The sequence below is a fragment of the Microcaecilia unicolor genome, chromosome 1 (genome assembly GCF_901765095.1).
Source record: "Microcaecilia unicolor chromosome 1, aMicUni1.1, whole genome shotgun sequence".
Classification (NCBI taxonomy): domain Eukaryota; kingdom Metazoa; phylum Chordata; class Amphibia; order Gymnophiona; family Siphonopidae; genus Microcaecilia; species Microcaecilia unicolor.
Window position 1 is genome coordinate 468,150,595 of NC_044031.1, and position 22,400 is coordinate 468,172,994.

The window sequence follows — 22,400 nt, forward strand, 5'->3', positions numbered from 1 at the left end:
GGGAAACTTAGACTATCTTAATTGGCTTCCTTTCTTACAATGGACTAGATAGGCTGACTTCCACTCCTGTCTATTAAACCGCCTTGCTTCAACCTCCTTATATGGCTCCCACTGAGACCGCGCCAGGGGCCCAGGCGCCTCTGTTGCGGCCCTTTTAAGACGCCGGGCTTCCGCGTCACGTGATGGGATCTGTAAACAGGAAGTGGTGGGGTCTTATTAAACTTCCTTGGCTGTGCCTTATGCTGTGACTGTCAGATCTCCGTTATGAGCAGCCAGTATTACTTGGAGCTGTGCGCTAGACCCGTGCTCTTTGAGAAGGCGGGAGGTGTTAACAGCGTCTTCTTCGATGAGGCCAATAAGCAGGTGCGAGTAGTGCTGGGAATACAGGCTGTTTGGTCAGTAGCGTTACACTGCACCCTCGGGACATTGACTATTTCCCTCATGGTTACAGGGCACACACTGTGATCCCCATCCCTCTCATCTTCCTTCTTGCACTCCCTCCCCATTCATCCTTGGGATACACATTGCTCCCCCTGTCTCCCCTTTCATTTTTGGCAGCATTCACTGCTTCTGTCCATTTTTCTTGTCTGAGGTTATGCCTTGCCTTTTCTTCCTTCTTCCTCCCAGGGCATAAGAACTGCTCCCCTCCTCATTCATTCATAGGTGGAGGGATATGCTGTACCACCCTCCATCCAGGGCTGGTGTTAGATTTTCAGGGGCTTAAGGCATGTATTAAGTTATGTCCAATAAAAAAGATATCTTATTTTCTTTTCTGTGTTTTATTTTGTTTTATGTTTATTGATGATTACCTTTAAAAGTGTTCACACGGCTACCACATCTCTCTACTCAGGGGCTTAAGGCAGAATCTGAGGAGGGGACCCCAAAAGCCACTTGCAGTGTATACCCCCTTCAGCTTGAGGCAGACTTGGGGGCTCAGGCAATAGCCTTGTTTGACACCTCCTAAAACCAACCCTGCCTCCACCTTTGTTCTGTTTCACAAGTTAGGAAGGTGTGTGGGGGGAGGGAGAAGGACTACTGTTTACCTTCTAGGTGATTTAGTGTTGTTCCTCACCCCTTGTCAGGGATATGCATTGCCCCCTCAGTGTCCCTCTTCCTCATTCTCTGGGTGATTACCTGGCGAAGCTGAATTGCCTCTCTGTACCAGTCCCTCTTTCTCATAGAATTTAGGACTCCATAGGCTGGAGGGGCTCTGAGGGAAAGACTCGTGTTAAAAGAAAAAGGAAAGCATTGAGGAGCTTGTAATGCAGTGAGTGCCATGGTATTCTTATATCTACACAGGAATACTTTCATCTGTAAATCATACACATATAGGAGCCAGCACCTCCAGTATTGCAAGCTCCATTATGTACATGGAAGGATTGTATTTGGCACCCCAATCATTTTGAAATTTTGACACCTATGCATATGCAGTAACATGACCGCTGTTAACTAGGTTCAGTGCCAAACACTTGTGAAAACCTTCTTTCCCTATATCCAAACTATTCTTCAGCTCCAAAAAAGTATCAAATCTGTATTTACCACTTCATTTCAATAACCTTGAACATAACAGAAAGATTCAAGATGGGACAATTTGAAAAAGTTAAAAAAATAGTAGTGTCCTTTTTCAACCTACCTGGCAACTTGCCCTGTATAAGAGAGGCATTAACAAGATCTTTCCCCCAATCCAACAACTCATCAGAGCCTGCCTGAAACAAATGTGATGGAATAGGATCCATGGGCTAAATGTTAGCTTTCACAGAGTCTACCAACTGTTTTATCCACAGTGACCATAACACTCTCTCCTTCCCCTCCTCAGGAGACCAATACCAATCTTGATTAAAATCTGGCCATTCCAGCTTATCTGTAACATCCTCACCTCTTAACCAATTCATTTTATCTACAAAATAATCTGCTAAAACTGTTCATCCACATCCTCCCTAAAATATGTAACTTAGAACTTGACCGCAGCAAACCTGTTAGAATATGAAACAACTCCCATGGCCTATTACCCATTGAGGGGCCCTTTTACTAAGGTGTGCTGAAAAATGGGCTGTGCTAGTATAGGCATGTGTTTTGGGCGTGCGCAGATCCATTTTTCAGCACACATGTAAAAAAGGCCTTTTTAAAATTTTTGCCAAAAATGGACGTGCGGCAAAATGAAAATTGGTGCGTGTCCATTTTGGGTCTGAGACCTTACCACTAGCCATTGACTTGTGGTAAGGTCTCGCATGGTAACCGTGCACGTGCGTAGAATGACGACTACCACCCAGTTTCTGCCACGTGCCAGAAAATAAAAATGACTTTCCAGCACATACATAGTAACATACATAGTAGATGACGGCAGAAAAAGACCTGCACAGTCCATCCAGTCTGCCCAACAAGATAACTCATATGTGCTACTTTTTGTGTGTACCTTACCTTGATTTGTATCTGTCTTTTCAGGGCACAGACCGTATAAGTCTGCCCAGCACTAGCCCTGCCCCCCAACCACCCGCCCCGCCTCTGCCATCCAATCTCCGCTAAGCTCCTGAGGGTCCCTTCCTTCCGAACAGGATTCCTTTATGTTTATCCCACGCATGTTTGAATTCCGTTACCGTTTTCATCTCCACCACCTCCTGCGGGAGGGCATTCCAAGCATCCACCACTCTCTCCGTGAAAAAATACTTCCTGACATTTTTCTTGAGTCTGCCCCCCTTCAATCTAATTTCATGTCCTCTAGTTCTACCGCCTTCCCATCTCCGGAAAAGGTAGTGAATGCACGTCAAAAATGAAATTACCGCAAGGGCCACATGGTAGTCAGGCGGTAACTCCAAATTGACGTGCGTTGGTCATGTGTTGGCGCCTACGCAGCTTAGTAAAAGAGCCCCTGAGTCTGTTCTTGCTGAAAAAGAAATAATTTTTGTTGTTCTTATAGCTACCAGATAGTAATTACCTTCCTTCGGCAACATTTCTTATCACAAACTACACTATTTCTGCCACACTTTCTACACTGTTTGTAAACCATCCTCCTTTTATCTTTACCCTTTAAGGCATAGTGATATGAACAAAGTATCTACCCCCTCCCGATTTCCCCTACTATTGCATGCATTGCACATTAAGTGGTTTCTGTCAGACAAGTTGGATCAAGGGACAGTGCTGGATGTGGTGTATTTAGATTTTAGCAAAGTCTTTGACTAATAAATAAACTGAGTGCCCTTGGTGTGGGCCCTAAATTGGCTGGCTGGGTTAGGAACGGTTGAATAGAAGGTGACAGAGGGTAGTGGTAAATTGAGCTTATTCTGAGGAAAAGGATGTTACCAGTGATGTGCTGCAAGGTTTGGGTTTTGGGCCGATTCTTATTAACATTTTTGTAAGCGATATTGCTGAAGAGCTGTCTGGTAGGGTTTGCCTCTTTGCGGATGATACCAAAATCTGCAATAGGGTGGACATCCCTGATGGTGTGGATATCATGAGGAAGGATTTAGCAAAGCTAGAGGGAAGGTCTGGAATTTGGCAGCTTAGATTTAATGCTAAAAAAATGCAGCATTATGCATTTGGGCTGCAAATATCCAGGAACGATACAGTTTAGGGGGTGAAGAGAGAACAAAAGAGGAGCGGGACTTGGGTGTGATCATATGTGATGATCTTAAGGTGGCCAAACAGTAGAAAAGATGATTGCAAAAGCTAGAAGAATGCTTGGGTGCATAGGGAGAGGAATGTCCAGTAAAAAAAGAGGTATAAGACTCTGGTGAGACCTCATTTTGAATATTGTATACAATTCTGGAGGCCGCACTTTCAAAAAGATATAAACAGGGTGGAGTTGGTCCAGAGGGCAGCTACTAAAATAGCCAGTGGTCTTTGTCATAAAGCGTATGAGCACAGACTTAAAGATCTCAATATTTATACTTTGGAAGAAAGGCGGGAGAGCTATACCCCTAAGTGAGGAACTGACAAAGTGCAGGGGAAGATTGCCAAGGGGCTGCAAAGAGCTCTGCAGAGACATCTAATGCTTGACCTGGCCAGTGGATTGCAGAATACTTGGCCAGGGCTCACACGAGCTACTCATGCTACTTGGACTGATATATGGTAGCTCTTACATTTGCAAACATTTTTCTTGATCAGATAAGGTGGTGGTATTTTTTGACGTCCCTTTAATTATTGATACGTGGTTCAATGCATAATAGAGGGACGTGTATTATTAGATAGGAGAACTATCCTTTGAAGGAGCACATTAAGAGGACCCACCAGTAAATATTGTTGGGAAAATACACTGAGTAAAACACGAGTTATAAATATTGGAGTTTCATATAAAAGTTTATTGTTAATAGTTATGCAACTGCACAGTAATTATACATGTACACATTATAGATATAGGAGAAGACAAGAAGGAAGGGATAGGGGAGAAAAGTTTGGAAAACATTGATGATGGACATTTCAGGTTTAGTAATATGTACTAGACTTCGCTGTTATACGATTTATATTGACTGAGATGGAATTGTATACCATGTGACCTCATCAATAAAAAAATTGTTGAAACATAATTATTGATACGTGGTACGTAATACCATTTTATTCATCTGTGCTAACAGTCTGAGTGTTTGATTCTGTTGTGAAGAAAAATACAATATCCACCAGATTCTATAAATGGTGTCTAAAGTTGCGCATGCAAATCTGCAGTTGTAGCCTATTTGCACGTGCAAATTGTTTAACAAGCTAATCAGTGCCGATAATTGGCCAATAACAAGCAATTATCAGCACTAATTAGAATCTACACGCACAGCTTTGTAAGCGTATTCTGTAAAGTGGTCTGTGGAAATTCTAATGTGCAGATCACAAAAGGGCGTGTCCATGGCAGGGGCATAGGCAGGTCGTGGCTGTTTTGAAATCTAGGCTTACTGTTACAGAATATGCCCAATCCGCACCTAAATAAGATGTGGGCATTTACACCAGGTTTTAGTTGGCATAAATGGCTGCGTCTACATTTTAGTTGCGGGACGGCCACTATGTGTATTCTGTGAACTGTGCCTAACTAAAGGCGAGGTTTATACAAAATTCTTATTATACATAATTTTCTTATGCACCTTTACTGCAATAATGCTGAAATTCTTATTCCGTTAATATGATTGCCATGACATTCTTATGCACCTTATCTATATTCTGATTTCTTTATTCCACCAATGTGATTGTTGTTGTATTATATTGTAAGCCACATTGAGCCTACAAAGAGGTGGGAAAATGTGGGATATAAATGCAGCAAATAAAATAGAATACTGGTGTGTGTGTGTGTGTGTGTTTTTTTGGCACCATTTATAGAATCTGTCCCTATGGGTTCCCTAAAGTTAGGTGCAGGGATGGTGCACAGTAAACACAAATTCTGTAAATTACACCCATAATTGCCGTTATAGAATATTAGTGTAAGTCTGCTGTTAGGCACAAGCACCTCAAGCTCAATGACTGATGTAAATCTTGTATCTAACTGCTATCCATGTGTGTAGGTGCTAGGCGCACACCCTCCCAGATCTACTCCCCCCTTGCATTTGCATGCTGTGGATTTCACGTATACAATTTTGTAGAATCCCAACTACACACACTACTGCTAATTTGTGCCAATTAGCAGCTAATTTGATACAAACTGACACTATTCTATAACTTGTGCGTGCTACTTTGCATGTTAAGTGTAAAATTGTGTGCTCAAGTTTACCAAATTAGGGGTATATGTGTATATAGATGAATGCTGTGGACTGTGATATCAAGATGTTTACAAGAAAGAATGTATATTACGCTGTACTTATGTCTCCTTATTCTAAGGTATTTGCAGTTCGATCTGGGGGTGCCACTGGAGTTGTCGTTAAAGGTCCTGAGGAGCGAAACTCCATTTCTTTCAGGTTAGCTCAACATTAAACTTCAGTTCAGGCTCAGAGGGTCATAGTGCCCTGAGCCAGTTTTTTTGCTTTGCAGCACCCTCCCCCCAGCCCACCTGCATGAGCCCCTTAAACAGTGGCGCGAGCCTGTTTTCCTCTTCCTGCTGTTCTCTCTGTACAACTTCCCTGGAACCACTGCAGGATTAAATACAAAATCAGGAAATACCTGTTCTCATGTTTAAATCTGTGGTGGTGCTGGTGGTCACACAGAGAAGAGAGCACAGCAGTGAGAGCAAAATACGTTCTTGTCAATGTGAAGGATGAGCTGGTGAGGCAGGCTTTTGGCGCACTTCAGCTTTGGTGCCCTGAGCCGGTGCCTAATCTAGCTCGTGACTTAAGCTGGCTCTGTTAAACTTTACCTTGCCCTATTTAGAAAAATCCGATTTTCTAATTTGGCTCCTTGTCAGTACTGGTTCAGAGACAAGAGACTTGGATCTGGCCTGGCTTCAGTCTTTGTAGCTTGTGTATCGGTTGCCTTATTTACTAATGATGCTGTGGATGGCTGGGGCTGAACACTTCGCTGGCATGGAGCAGTCGCTGAGAAGGTAAATTGCTGGTTCCTGTAAAAATGCTGAGGGTGTTGGGCCGGGATACACTTGGAAGCTAGGGCTTTTATTTTCATAAGGGATTTGGAGCAGTGTAGTCTCTGTAGCTCTCAAGCACTAACTTGTAAAAAGTTGTTCACAGTTTAGTACCCTTTTTTTGTGAAATGTAGCTATGATATGCTAAATTTTGCACACAATTTCTCACTCGTTGCCACAACTGGGAACGTCATGTGTTTCCAGCTCTGACAATGCAGCAATTCCTGAGAAATTAAAAAAGAAAACAATCTTCCCCCTTTGTTTAGTGGGTGGAAGTTTTAAAAGGCTACTAGCCCAAGTTGTAGGTCCCTTGGACTCCCTCAGTGGCCTCTGATCCCTGGTGTCTAGTGGGCCTCCTCAGCCCTGCTGTGCAAAATAATTAAGAACCACCGATCTTTGATGTTGTGCATTCATGTCAGAAGCCTTCTTCCTCAGAAATTTGAGAGTCTTCCGTGTGCCCCATCCCCCCCTCTCCCCCTGGGAGCTGGAAACACATGACTTTTCTGGATGTGCCAGAGACCAGAGGAGTCATTCATGCAAGCCATTTGCACTCTGACCCCTAGTGGTAATAGCACAAGACTACCTTTAGAGGTTAAGCAGTGGAAAGAGGCAGCTGCTGGAGCAGTAGCAAGTTGGATCGCTTCAGCTTTTGTTGCTCTCCTCTCCCCCACCCAACCCTTTTGGTGCTAGTTGGAGTGTTGGTAGGGAGGGTGGATAGGGAAGAGATGAAGTTTACTCTTAGATTAGTTTATTTAAAGGGTGAGGCTTTGTGGGGAGGGGATTCTTATGAAGCGTATGCTCTGTGTAAAGGCTGGGGAGGGAGGTTTTGACCCACTAGATACGTCTGGAAGTCCTCCTGGGGAGTGTCAGGACTGAGGGGAAGGATTAGGGAGGGCACCCACTTAACACCAGGTGTTTTGATGCCCCCAGGAGGTGTGGGGAGCCTATAGTTTGGGCCAGTGGACCCTTTAAATCTGACCACTGCTTGAAGAACCTTTTAGCAGATTAGGAGAAATGACTCCATCTCATTAGTGTAATGTTTTTGTCAAAATGGACCTGTGAAGCCTTTTCTGGGGGAAGCTTGTTTTCACAATTTTTACCATTAACGTTCTGCTTTGCATGATTTTGCATTGCAGGAGGTCATTAATAGCAAATTTTAAATAAAATTTTGTCTAAAATTTTACTATTTAAAAATTTAAGAAAATGCACTTTATATGCAAAATACCTCAAATCTGGCAATTTTGTACTATTTTTCATGTGAAGAAGACTTTTGCAAGTCACTTCAAACTTTAGTATGCAAGGGTCTTTACTAGCACCACAAAACTGAAAAACAGCCAAACCCAATCTCAAAGGGTCATGTGTGATGAATATACAACAATAAATGACAAATGGGAAATACCCTCAGAAGCCAAGGTCACTGCAGGGCTTCTTTCTGTTTCTGTGAGTCTGACGGACGTCAAACTCAGAAGCAAAACGAAGGAAGAAGATTTTGGCTGGTGGGAGTTGGGGTCCCCCGCCAGCAAAGTTAGCAGACGGTGGGTTGGCGGCGGGAGGGGGGGTTGAGAGGGTTGTCGGCGGGGGGGGGGGGGGGTCAAAGTTGTTGGTGGTGGTGGGGAAGGTGTCGGCAATGGCAGCGGGGGGGGGGGGGCTAAAATGTGCCCCCTCACCTTGGCCTCTGGACCCCCCCTCCCGCCGAAGTCTGACTACGCCCCTGACTATGCCCCTGACTACTATTACTTATCATTTCTATAGCACTACTAGACATACGCAGCACTGTACACTTGACCATGAAGACAGTCCCTGCTCGACAGAGCTTATAATCTAATTAGGACAGACACACAGTACAAATAAGAGATAAGGTAATTACTAAGGTGGGGATGATAAAATAAGGGTACTGAACAAGTGAGTAATGCTTAGGAGTTAAAATCAGCATCAGCATTACTCACTTGTTCAGTATCTCCTATACATTCTTAGAAGAACAGTTCTTGTTTCAACTAAAAATTATTTTGCTGTATACTTGGGTCTGGGCAGCTGGATGTTGTGTATCCCCATGGAGAGAACAAATAATGAAAAATAACTCTTCTTTTTCTCTTTTCTGAGGATATGAAAACCTTTTTTTAGTAATATACTCCCTTAGCAGTATTTTGAGTTTCCTGTGTTGAAGTATGCCTTCATTTTACATCAGAGGTTCCCCAACCTGTCCTGTGAACCCTCCATCCAGTCAAGGTTTTTGATATTGTTACAAAATGCCTATCCACCTGCAGCGGCCACTTAGAGGGTCTGTCCCAAGCACAGCTCAGGTCTGCCTGCACTTGCTGCTTGTGCTCTACACTAGCACCCTCCTACCACCCACTGGGTCCCAACTGCCTATGGGTGAGTCTCCCGCTCTCCAATTATCCCCAGTGATTTCTAGGTTACTGGGGTCCACACTCCCAGTGATTCCACAGTTCCTGGAAAGCACTCACAGACCCAACACACAAACCACCAGGATTCTTACCCCAGACAAGCAGAGGCAATAAACTAAAAATGTTTACTTGTAATAAAAAATTAGAACAATGAACAGAAAAGGTGCAGTCAGCAAAACAATAACAGGTAACTGAATATGGATGAATTATAAAACTAACTAAACATTCGTTTACTATCTAAATAGTACCTGGGGAGATCAGGACATGTAGCTGCTCACAAGTTATCAAATATAACTATTCACAGGGCCTAAGCAAAGAGATCCTTCTCTCTTTTCTTCCTGGCTAAGACTGGAGAAAAAAAGCCAGTACATTCTAGTTGAATTGAGCTCCTGGGCCAATCTGAGCCCAGAATAACAAGATTTAAAAGTAACTGGCCACATCACTGCAGGTTACCTCTTATCTGTGTTGATTAAAGAAGGAACAGTCAGCTCCCTGTAACAGCTTTAAACATAAACATGCACCACCTGCTGGCCAAACCAGAGATATACACTTCAAGAAATAATATACGTTACAGGCTTAAATACCCATTGTTGTGTCACAGATATATTCATGAGAGCACTTTGTATGAAATAGAGCAAGCTCTTGCAAATTTAAACCTGCCTGGCTGGGGACAGTTTTGGGAACCATTGATTTGAGTCCATAAGTTTGGCGCTGTTAGTACCTCTTTGGTATGCTATGTCTTAGTCTGTTGCCTCCTGATATTTCAGAAATAGCATTTCTTAAATTTCTGAAAGAGACCGGTGAAACATGGAGTTCAAATATTGTCTTGTAACTTTTTTTTAAAATGTATTATTATTTGAAAGAATGGAAGACAAAGGGGAGGTGAAATGCATCAAGTTTTCATTGGGAAACAAGATATTGGCTGTACAGAGGACTCAGAAGACTGTGGTAAGAGATTCTTCTGGAACTATAAACTTGAAATGTCACCAGGTCATGACAATGCTCCCTACAAAATGCAATTAATAGGTGAGCTCCCAGATGAATAGGGTGTTTGGGTAGGAAGAACAAGTAAAGAGAGGATCTGGAAAGGACTGGAGCAGACTGGCAAAATTAGAGAAAGTTGGCTGGTAGGGGACAGAGGACACCGAGATATATCTCAGGCGGTGAGAACTAATAGACGAATAATATGTAGCCAGGAGATACTGGGGGTTGTGGAATCAAGTTCAGCACATCCTGAGTGATAAGCAGAAATTAATGTAGCCTAGTTCAATAGGCTAAAAAATACAGGGTCATGCATTTGGGCTGCAAAAACCTGATGGAACGGTTCAGTGTAGGGTGTGCATGAAAGAGGAGCAGAACTTGGGTGTGATCGTATGTGATGATTTTAAGGTGGCTAAATAGGTAGAAAAGGTGACGGCAAAAGCTAGAAGGTATGCTTGAGTGCATAGGGAGAGGAATGACCAGCAGGAAAAAGCAGGTGATGATGCCCCTGTTTAAGACTCTGGTGAGACCTCATTTTAGAATATTGTGTTCAGTTCTAGAGATTGCACCTTCAAAAAGATAAAAACAGGATGGAGTCGGTCAAGAGGGTGGCTACTAAAATGGTCAGTGGCTTTCATCATAAAGTGTGTGAGGACAGACTTAAAGATCTCAGTACTCCATCTCTACCTGTTTTCAAATCTATGCTGAAAACCCACCTTTTCACTGCTGCTTTTAGCTCCTCCCCTTGTCCCTTCCTCCCTTCTTACCCATTACTTCCCTCACCCGTAACTGTCTTGTTTTTCTGTATTACTTAGATTGTAAGCTCTTTTGAGCAGGGACTGTCTCTTTGTATCAGGTGTTCAGCGCTGCGTGCGTCTGGTAGCGCTATACAAATGCTAATAATAATAATAATACTTTGGAAGAAAAGCAAGAGGGGGAGATGTAATAGAGACATTTAAATACCTATGCGGTATAAATGCACACGAGACGAGTATTTCAATTGAAAGGAAGCTGCAGTGGTGGTTGTTTTCAGGGAGGGGCGTCGGCTCTATTCTCCCCTGAGGTTTGTCTCCTGTGGTGCACTGCTTCTCTGTTGAAAAAAAATACCCAAAATGGATCGGGTTCTGAACAGTGCCTGTTCTTGACAGGTGTCTGTGTTGTTCTCTGCCTACTAGTTGCTCTTCTCAGACTCTATATTGCAGAGGAAAGAGGTTAATTTGGGTTCTGTTGAAGGGTGCTTGCCCCCTCTTTTTCCTCTTCATTAGGAATGGTCCTGCTGGCTGTATCATTACAGTACCTGGCGGAATTAGAGGATGGGGAGCTTGGGAGCTCTACCTAAGGGGACCTACTGATCCTGCCAAAGTGCAGGTGTTCCTAAAGGGGTATTTCATGGTTTTCTCAAGGCCGTGAACGGCTTCTTATATTTTTCTATTTCCATGCCTCTGGCCTCGTCTTAGAATGGCGGATGCTAGGCAGTCGCCTACATGCTTTTGTGAGTCCAAGGCGACAGTTTCTCATTTAAGGGGTTACGCCAGACATTTCCCTATTGCCTGTAGCGGGCTTGGCTTTTACTTTGAGTCCACAGTTGATAATTTGCTGTTCTTGTTGGGGAAGCCAGCAATGGTCTTGAGGTTGGGCATCTTCTGTGGTCGGTCTGATGATGGGGACTTTCATGGGCTTATATTCTTCCCTTCAGTTAGAGACCTTTGAGTTGGCTGTGGACATTCTTTAATTAAAAAAAACAACACACACCTTAGAAGTTTCCCTCTCCATTGGTGGTAATTTCTTTTTTTGTTTTTTTTGTTACTAGGTCTCTATTGCCCTTGGCAGTACAGGTGTATCTGGAAGATGACTGGCATTCGACCTGAGGATCAAAGGCTCTGGCCTGGTGTGTGCATAGTATTGGGCACTGTGGAACTCAGGTCTATTTTCCCCTGAGACATGGTTCTCTTCGCTTTCCTTTATGGATTACCTTTCCACCAGGTTGTTGCTTGGCGGGGGAGGGGGGGGCAGCCTCCTATGCCCTACTGGGCTGCTGTTAGCTATGTGGCTTTGCCCAGCACCTCTGTTTCTGATTTTGCTCTCTGCACCTAGTTGAGACTTTTGCATACAGGCTTCAGGCACCACTATCTGTGGCACCTCTACCTTTTTTTGATTTCCACTTGCTTGGCATTCGTCATGTGCTCCTGCACTGTTTTGATGGGGTCACTGTGTTCCATCAGTCGGCATTTTTCTTGGGACCTCAGAAAGGTAATGCAGCTTCCGGAAACACATTTGCTTGCTTGGTAGATGTTTTTCTATACATCTATGGCAGTTGTTGGAGGTATATATGATTGAAACGCTAATACTGTGTGCTATAAGAGGTCTGAAGACCTAACTGATATGTTTATAATGTTTATGATGTCCTCCACACATCCATTGATATAAATTATCATATTTTGGAGTTATCACTATTGACCAACCTTGTTTTTTCTTTGTTTGTTTGTATAAATGTATAGGAGGCATATAAATGTCTCTATCATATCTCCTTTCTCCCAAAGTATACATATTAAGTTCTTTGTCTGTCCCCATAAGCTTTATGACGAAGACCACTGACCATTTTAGTAGCCACCCTCTGGACCGACTCCATCCTCCTTATATCTTTTTGAAGTTGTGGTCTCTGTAACTATACATGCTACTCTAAATGGTGTCTTAACAGAGACTTAAACATCGCCTTTTTCCTGCTGACCATTCCTCTCCCTGTGCACCCAAGCATCCTTCAGGCTTTTGTTGTTGCTTTTTCTATCTGTTTGGCCATCTTCATATATCGGAACACTGTAAGTTATGTGCATCATTGCCACATTTAGGTGCTTGCACTTATTCAAGCTCTGTGGCATGGGTACAGGTGCATGCCTAGATGCTAGACATGCAAATACCGGGTTACACTAGTATTCTGTAACTGAACCTAGGCGCCTTGGTTCCATTATTTGCTATAATAGTGTTCCTACCAAGTGGCCTGAGGGCACCTAAAAGGAAGTGGCCAGTTCCATATTGCATAAAAATAGGCAGCATGGGCCCGAATATTCAAAGGATTTATGCTCCTAAATTGTCATCTCTGAAAATGTACTAGGGCTGAGTGCCTAAATATATACTTAAAATTGAACTGAATGCCTGATTCCTCAGCAACCCTCCAGACCGGTCAAGACGCTTGGGTTATGCATGCCTACCAGCAGAGGGAGACTGAGAACACTAACTTCAAACTGAATACATATAACCTGTGCTAGCCCTCTATCTCCAGTATTTTCTCAGTCTCAGCAGAGGGTAGACATGCAGCCTGTGCAGCTTGTCCGGTCTGGTAGGATTTAGGTTCCTTGTTGTGAGATTAGTTAATCTTCAGTTGGTTTCTGGGGATAAATTGATGAAAGAACAGTGTTAATCCCTGTGCCTGGAATTCTGTGGTGTGCAAGGGCTTGGTAGGTCCGGTGGGGCCTACCATTGTCCCCTCTGGGGTGTCACACCCGGGTGGCCGGGTCCTTCCCCCCGACTGGCTCTCCCGTTTTGGGCAGCGTTGTGCCTCGGCTGCAGTGTTAATCCTGCAGCCTTGAGTGCCATACAGATAATAGCAGCAGGGCTCAAATAAAGTTAAAAAAAAAAAAAAAAAAAAAGAGCACACCTCGTGTGGAGAGCTGCAGGAGCTGCACTCCGGTGTTTCCGGAGTTGTTCAGCTGGTCTGGGAGAGCTGAGCCAGTAATTAAGCGCCGGTGAGTGTTTTTTCTTTTCTTTGCTGTTCGCCGGTTGTTGTAATCAGCTGTTTCTGAGGCGCGAGTATGTCGGGGAAGTTGCTTCGTTGCCGGCTGTGTGCGCGTCGGGGTGTAGACGTGGCTGGCGGTCCCTGCCGGTTCTGTGGAGAGCCCAAGGCCCTATCCCTCGCGCCACCGGTGTTAGCAGCGGAGGTTCCTTCGGCGGGATCGCAGGAGGTTGCTGCGGCTCAGTTTGGTGCTTCAGCGGCGGTTCCGATTTTGGCGGGAACCGCCGCCATCTTGGATTCGGGTCTTTTGGGCGCTGAGACGGTCGTGGGACCACAGTCTCTCCCGATTTCGAGCCCCGCTGTGGGGGAGGCCTCAGGCAGCATGGGGTTCCCTCCGGAGTTTGTTTGGAGTTTGTTTCAGGCTTGGAAGGCGGGCCCATCGGGTGCAGAGTCCCTTAGTCCCAGGTTGGGGGGGGCTATCACTAAAAGGCCACGTGTGGAGTGCTCTGAAGATGTAGAGGTTTTTTCTCCTCCGGATTCTGAGGGCGATTTTAGCCCCCTGGAAGAGGAGGAGGGGTCGGTTGCAGGGCAGGATGGAGACCTGCCTTTGCCAGGGGAAGACCCCTCGGTGGTTCGGATTTTTCACACGGATGAATTATCTGAACTCATTGAGCAGGTGTCTGCCACTTTAAGGTTTGATCCTGCGGCAGCTCCCATTGGGGATGGGAAGCAGGTGGATCCTCTGGTTAAGGGGATCAGGCGGGTCTCTCGCTCTTTCCCTATGAATGCGGACTTGAGAGATATGATCACGCAGGAGTGGCAGTCGCCGGAGGCTCAATGTAAGGTGGCTCGGGCTATGACCAAGCTCTATCCTCTTCCTCAGGAGGACAGAGATTCTCTCAGGCCCCTGACGGTGGATGCCGTGGTGACGGCAGTGATTAAGGCTACTGCTATTCCAGTGGATGGGGGGGCCGCGTTGCGGGACCCTCAGGATAGGAAATTGGAGACCTTCCTAAAGCGGAGTTTTGATCTGTCTGCCTTGGCGCTGCAAGCGTCTGTTTGTGGAGGTCTGGTGGCTCGGGCGTGTTTTCGCTGGGCTGAGAGGCTCCTGGATAGCCCGCAGGCTGATAGGGCTTCTCTTGTTCAAGATCTGGCCAAGTTGGAAATGGGGTCGTCGTTCTTGGCGGATGCGCTGTACGATTTGTTGAGGGCATCTGCTAAGAACATGACCTTTGCGGTAGCGGCTTGGCGGGCCCTGTGGTTGCGGGGCTGGGTGGCCGATGCCGCCTCCAAGGCTAAACTTTGTTCCCTTCCTTTTAGAGGCTCTTTGCTTTTCGGGGAGGAATTGGATAAGTTGGTGAAGGGTCTTGGTGATGCTAAGGCCCCGCGGCTTCCTGAGCTTCGTCCCAAGGTGCCTAAGGGGGCTGCAGGGCGGGGGCGGTTTCAGGAGGTTCGGCGGTATCGGCCCGGTAGGTCTTCTGGGGGGACTAGGGGTCGGTTTTTCCAGAGAACCCAGTCCTTTCGAGGTGGCCGTCGCGGGGGGCGAGGCTCCTATTCGGGAGCGTCCGGGCCGTCCCGTGTGTCGCAATGATGGTTTGGGGACCCAGCCTCTGGTTCGCGTGGGGGCTCGCTTACGCTTGTTTTACCAGAGGTGGGTCCAGATCACGTCAGACCAGTGGGTACTGCAGATAGTGCGAGACGGGTACGCCCTAGAGTTCGACAGTCCTCTCTCCGATTTCTTTCTCGTGTCTCCCTGTCATTCAAGATGCAAGGCAAGAGCAGTACGGGCCACTCTGTCGCGTCTAATCGGTTTAGGGGCGGTGGTACCTGTTCCCATGTTAGAAAGGGGTACGGGCTGTTACTCCATTTACTTCGTGGTGCCCAAGAAGGAAGAGGGTGCCTTCCGGCCCATTTTAGACCTCAAGAAGGTCAATGCAGCCCTAAAGGTTCCCTCCTTTCGGATGGAGACATTACGCTCAGTTATTGTAGCGGTGCAAGAAGGAGAGTTTCTGACTTCTCTAGACCTGACAGAGGCTTACTTACACATTCCCATTCTAGAGGCGCACCAGCGTTTTCTTCACTTTGTGGTCTTAGGGAGACATTTTCAGTTTTGTGCGCTTCCCTTCGGCCTGGCGACTGCGCCCCGCACCTTTTCCAAGGTGATGGTGGTGGTGGCGGCGGCGCTGCGCTTGCAGGGCATTTTGGTTCATCCGTATCTGGACGACTGGTTGATTCGGGCCAAATCAAGGTCGGAGAGCGAGGAGGCGACCGGCCGTGTGGTGACCTTCTTGCAGTCGCTGGGTTGGGTGGTCAATCTGGCAAAGTGTCACCTGGTGCCTTCCCAGTCCCTGGAGTATCTGGGAGTTCGCTTCGACACGAAGAAGGGCCGGGTGTTTTTGACAGCTCCTCGCATTTCCAAGCTGCAGGGGCAGATCCGTCAGCTCCGAGCGCAGAGAGCGCCGTCGGCTCGGGCGTATCTTCAGGTGTTGGGTCCGATGGCGGCAACAATAGAGGTGGTGCCTTGGGCCAGGGCCCATATGAGAGAATTACAGAGAGCTTTGTTGTCTCGTTGGTCTCCTCAGTCTCAGGACCTGGAGGAGAGGTTCCCTCTGTCGGGGGTTGCCCTTCGCAGCCTTCGCTGGTGGCTCCACTCTCCGAATCTAGCGAAGGGCGTGCCACTGGACACTCCCAATTGGACGGTGCTGACCACGGATGCGAGTCTCTCGGGCTGGGGAGCGCATTGCCTGGGTCAGGTAGCCCAAGGACGTTGGACGTTGGAGGAAGCATCTTGGTCCATCAATCGCCTGGAGACTCGAGCAATTCGGTTGGCTCTTCGGTCCTTTCAGAGCCTGCTAGAAGGCAAGGCAGTCAGGGTTCTTTCCGACAATGCCACGGCCGTCGCATATGTAAATCGGCAGGGGGGAACGAAGAGCCAAGCGTTAGCTATGGAGGCGGCGGAGTTAATGTTGTGGGCAGAGGCTCATCTTCAGGGCCTCTCGGCGGGCCACGTGGCAGGGGTGGACAACGTGAGCGCGGATTTTCTAAGCAGGCACACGTTAGACCCCGGGGAGTGGTCCCTCCATCCCTCAGTGTTCAATCGACTGGTGTTGGAGTGGGGTCGACCGGTACTGGATCTCATGGCATCGGCCGACAACGCTCAGGTCTCTCGCTTCTTCAGTCGTCGAAGAGATCCTCGGGCCGAGGGCATCGACGCGTTAGTGCTCCCGTGGCCGGCTCAACAGTTGCTCTATGTCTTTCCGCCGTGGCCTCTGGTGGGCCGCGTGGTGCAGCGGATCGAGCGCCATGCAGGTCTCGTGGTTCTGATTGCGCCCAATTGGCCTCGACGTCCGTGGTACGGAGACCTGGTTCGGTTATTAGTGCAGGCTCCGATTCCGTTGGGGCCCGGGGTGAGATTGGTTCAGGGGCCGATCGAGATGGCCGACCCTTCTCCATTCTCGCTTACGGCCTGGCTCTTGAGAGGCTCAGATTAAGGAAGAAAGGTTTTTCAGCCAGGGTAATTGATACCATGTTGCGTTCTCGTAAGAGGTCTACTTCTTTGGCTTATGTGCGAGTGTGGCGCATTTTTGAGAACTGGTGTCAAGAGCGGGATTATGTTCCTCTACGTGTTTCGATCGCGGAAGTTTTGGAGTTCCTACAGGACGGTCTTGACAGGGGGCTCTCGCTCTCTTCCCTGAAAGTGCAGGTTTCAGCGTTGTCTTGTTTCCGTGGAAAGATTCAGGGGATTTCCTTGGCGGCTTCGCCGGACGTGGGGCGGTTCTTGAAAGCTGTCAAGTTGCTTCGTCCGCCTCGTCGGCCGACGGTTCCGCCTTGGGATTTGAATTTGGTCTTGGAGGCGCTGGTAGGCCCTCCGTTTGAACCATTGACTTCCATCTCGTGTAAAGATCTTACTTTAAAGACGGTGTTTCTGGTGGCCATTACTTCGGCGCGTAGAATTTCGGAGCTACAGGCTTTGTCTTGTAGAGAGCCTTTTCTCTCCTTGGCTAAGGAGAAAGTGACGTTACGGACAGTTCCTTCGTTTGTTCCTAAGGTGGTGTCCTCCTTTCATGTAAATCAGGTGATTTCGTTACCAGTGTTGGGGGATAGGTCTGGTGATCGCTCTCAACGTCGTTTGGCTAAGTTGGATGTGCGACGCATTTTGCGGTCGTATTTGAGCAGAACGCAGGACTTCCGAGCGTCGGATCGTTTGTTCATTTTGTTTGGAGGTCCCAGAAAGGGTGAAGCGGCTTCCAAGGCTACTCTGGCTAGATGGTTGAAGGAGACTATTGCCTCGGCGTATTTGTTGAAGCGGCGGCCAGTTCCCTCGGTACTAAAGGCACACTCTACTCGGGGGGTAGCCGCCTCTTGGGCGGAAAGTAGTTTTATTCCTCCGCAGGACATTTGTAAGGCGGCGGCGTGGTCGTCCATTCATTCTTTTGTAAAGCATTATAGAATTGATGTGCAGGCAAAAGAGGATGCTCGGTTTGGAGCGGCTGTGTTGTCTTCTGCTTTTCGTGGGTCCCACCCTTAATGTGTCTACTGCTTTGGTACTTCCCAAGCGTCTTGACCGGTCTGGAGGGTTGCTGAGGAAGGTGAAATTAGGCCTTACCTGCTAATTTTCTTTCCTCTAGACCCTCCAGACCGGTCAAGAGCCCGCCCTGTCGCTTAGCAGAAGTATTTTTCAGCCGTGTCGATTATCAGAAGTATTTTGAGCCGTGTTCTGCTATGACTGTTCATTTTATATTCAGTATGGTCGGAGAACTTTCTTTGACCCTAATATTCTACAGAGTGGGACGCCTGGGCGTTTCATCTGTTTTAAGCACACTGTTGGTGTTTTCACTATTAGTTTTCCAGGTACAGGGGTTCTATTAGTTTCAGAGTTACTGTTCCAGGGATTTGTTTCTCTGCTTTGCTAAGTGTATACTGGAGATAGAGGGCTAGCACAGGTTATATGTATTCAGTTTGAAGTTAGTGTTCTCAGTCTCCCTCTGCTGGTAGGCATGCATAACCCAAGCGTCTTGACCGGTCTGGAGGGTCTAGAGGAAAGAAAATTAGCAGGTAATGCCTAATTTCACCATTTAGGAGCAGAAAAGTAGGGACTAGAGAAGTCAATTTAAAGTGGGGAGGGGGGTATGCTTAGGAGCTTAGCACTGATTTTAAGAACTAGGCTCATAAATTTGGCTCCTAAATCCAGGCAAATGAATGGCAGGCCTAAAATTATGAGCATAAGTTGTAGGCACTAGATGAATTTTAGCTGAAAACACAGGCTCCTAATTTTAACTTCAGATAGGGCGTGAATTTAGGAGCCCAGTTCTTTTATTTTTATTTTTTAAATATTAAATATTCAACCCTATATTTTCCTGCTAATGCCTACTGTCTGCATGTTATAAGTATAAGTTGAGCAAGTAAAACACTTCTACACATACAAGTTAAGTGACCCCTTTTAAAGAGTGAACTGGACAGGTGGAGAAGCCCGCTTTCAGCCAGATTATGGAACTGTACTGTAGATGTGAACAATTGCTTAAAAAGATTGATTTTAAGAAAACATGGTTTTAAGAGAGTGCAAAACAAACAGCAAAGGCAGGTTAAAAAGTGTGTGCTGTAAGTATTCAACAAAGCTGTATTTTAGGAACTCCCACGTGGGCCACCTCTCACCTTTTTTTCCTGGCCCAGGGACCTGCTGATGCCTTCTATCAGGGTCTTCTCCCCCCCCCCCCCAAAAAAAAAAAAAACAACCAAAAAACTCTACCAGCTACATTCTGCTGTGATGATATCAGTGACGATGGCAAGGACTCATACTGATCCTGACCTTATCTGTGACATGTGCTAGTGTACACATGTGAAACTCACAAATGGTGTCTGCAGCATTCATATGACAGTAGGTGCTCTCACAAAATTTGCCACAAAGTGGATAAAGTCAGTGGAGTCTTCCCTAGGAGAAAGCACTATGGTCACAGTGATGTTTAGATGACTACCTGGCAGTAAGCTGATGGGTGTTGGCACTTGGAGACTTGGACCTGGCAAACCTTATGCAGCGGAGACACAATACAAAAAAGAAGTAGAAAAGAGAGACAAAATATAGCAAAGATCAGCTGGTCAGAGGAAGGCCTAGGGATGTGTGCAGTGTTGCCATGACAGATACGAATAGATCTACAGGTAGGAAGAACTTGAGTGGATAAGATAAGCCTAAGGTCGATGAGGATGTACCTTAAAAAAAACAAACAAACAGGTTTAAGTACTTTTTGTCAGGTTGTCTATCTTTCTTTCAGGATTTTCTCAACTTCATTCCAGATAGTACTCAGGTGGATTATTCCCAAGAATGCAAGGTATGTTGTTTGATTATAAACTTTAGCTTTACAGTAATTGTTTTTCAAAGGTGTTGGTAACCAAACCTCTTATAAGTACAATATCACTTAGCAGCACTGCTGCCAAAGCCCATAAGTTTATATTATTATAAATAAAAGCACTGCAGTGTTAATCCTTAGACATCACTACCTAAAACCTAGATGTAGAATAACAAAACAAACTAAAGAAAACATACGATTACTAGGAGCTGTTAGGTCAAGACTGTTTTCTTTCACTGACTTGACAGTTCTGGTAAGAACAAAGGATTTGGCTGTGTCTATTTGGGTATTATATTATGGTTTTGTATCTGAGCCACACAAATTTTTCAGATGTCAGGGAGATAGCATGGATCAAGAGAGGGGTATTTTAGGGGGAATTGCTGTATCCATGAATATACGTATGCAATTATGTTGCCTAATAGCTATTTGGTTTTGCATCAAACCTCATATTGGGGGTCCATGAGTGTTTTTTTTTTTTTTTCTGGAACCTCATAGGCATTTGACATTTTCCAAGTACACATTTGACAAAGTAGGTTGCTTTAGTTCTTATAGCACTTCATTTTCTTTTCTAAGGGTGTGACGTGGAAAAACTGAAGCAAATTTAATTAGGAAATTGAAATTGTACTTTGTGTGTTCTGCCACCTATAGTTGTTTCTGGATGTTTTCTTAGTACGGTTGGTACCTGAACAAAATGCCTTCTTCCCCACGGCTGATGCTATGTATGAGAGCATACAGGAGAGGAGAATAGAGTCTCCAGCCACTTAGGGACATTCTTGGTTTTGCTCTTGCTGATATTTTAATGTTGTAAGAAAACTTTGTTTTTTTTTTGTGTGTGTTTTTTTAATCATAATCTCTTTTTTAAATACTTTGAATGGAAGACCAAGAATGCTAATATTTTGGGATTCTGTTGGACAAGTGCTACAGAAATTGTCTTCATCACAGATCAAGGAATTGAGTTCTACCAGGTAAGCCAACATTGGGGTGGGGGGGGGGGGGGGATAGTCTGCTGTTTTTAGTTTTTTGATTGTGCTTTGTATTATATTTTTAGATTAATAGTAAGGTAGTGTCTGTTGTTTTGTCATATTGGTTATGTTATAATTACACTCATGCTTTCTCTGTTTTTCTTCAATTTATTTTTGTCTTCTCCATTTTATCCAAATTTCCCCTCCCTCCCTCTGTGTACATTGTTTGTGCATAAGGGTCAGCACGGTTGTACTCTTGTGGCACTGGGATTGGCTAATAGAGGAAGAACTTTCCAAAAACTTAAAATACTGTCACCTGTTTGGGAAAATAAAAATTAGATCCAGAAGGGAATAACTTCATGGTTTGTTTGCTTGACTTTCTGCTGAATTATCTAGCAAACTGTTTTTTTGTTGATACAACTGGTGTAACTAATGTTTTATTTATATGAAAACACTATCCCTATTTCCTTTAGTAGTGTCATAACATAGTAGATGACGGCAGAAAAAGACCTGCGCGGTCCAGCCAGTCTGCCCAACAAGATAAACTCACATGTGCTACTTTTTGTGTATACCTTAACTTGATTTGTACCTGTCCTTTTCCGGGCACAGACCATATAAGTCTGCCCAGCACTATCCCTGCCTCCCAACCACCAGCCCCGCCTCCCACCACCGGTTCTGGCACAGACCGTATAAGTCTGCCCAGCACTATCCCCGCCTCCAAACCACCAGTCCCGCCTCCCACCATCGGCTCTGGCACAGACCGTATAAGTCTGCCCAGCACCATCTCCATCTCCCGCCACCGGCTTTGCCACCCAATCTCTTCTAAGCTCCTTAGGATCCCTTCCTTCTGAGCAGGATTCCTTTATGTTTATCCCACGCAGGTTTGAATTCCGTTACCTTTTTCGTTTCCACCACCTCCCGCGGGAGGGCATTCCAAGCATCCACTACTCTCTCCGTGAAAAAATACTTCCTGACATTTTTCTTGAGCCTGCCCCCCTTCAATCTCATTTCGTGTCCAGTGCTGTATATAGATCTCCCTCCTCCACAGATTTTTAGTTACTGATAGAAACATTTCAATTTGTAGATAATGCATGAAAACCATTTCTAGGTGTTTACTACCTCCTCCCCACCCAAGCAAACCTGAGGTCTGATTTACCAAGACTTTTCTCCCATTCTATGTTTATGGGGATTAAAGCTTAGAGGGTAAGTGGGAGAGTGACCACTGTGCTTGTGAGCTTGCTTTCATAGGGAAACACCCTATAGACCTTGAAAATCTGGCCAGTGCACATAACACAGGTAAAAAAGTATGTGCTGACTGTTCAGTCGAAAGTGTAGTCCATGTGTAATTTTCATCCCCTGGTCTGCCTATATATCGTTTTTTTGGAAGGTAAGGGCAGGTGTACCATCAATATATGTGCTTTTCAACCTACAGAGGGGGTAGGGGAATAAAGAGTCGAAAGTGTAGTCTGTGTGTAATTTTCATCCCCTGGTCTGCCTACATAT

General features: G+C 45.7%; 1 protein-coding gene across 1 annotated transcript in view; it reads left to right on the forward strand.

Moving 5' to 3' along the window:
- Nucleotides 1-213: 213 nt before the first annotated feature.
- The window catches only part of RMC1 (regulator of MON1-CCZ1), a 100,620-nt gene continuing 78,433 nt past the window's right edge, over nucleotides 214-22,400 (forward strand). Inside the window, exons 1-5 of the mRNA XM_030213543.1 lie at nucleotides 214-363; nucleotides 5,788-5,864; nucleotides 9,750-9,834; nucleotides 19,861-19,917; nucleotides 20,814-20,900. Of these exons, the coding sequence (XP_030069403.1) occupies nucleotides 265-363; nucleotides 5,788-5,864; nucleotides 9,750-9,834; nucleotides 19,861-19,917; nucleotides 20,814-20,900 (405 nt within the window). The 5' untranslated portion in view covers nucleotides 214-264. The remainder of the gene's footprint in view (nucleotides 364-5,787; nucleotides 5,865-9,749; nucleotides 9,835-19,860; nucleotides 19,918-20,813; nucleotides 20,901-22,400) is intronic.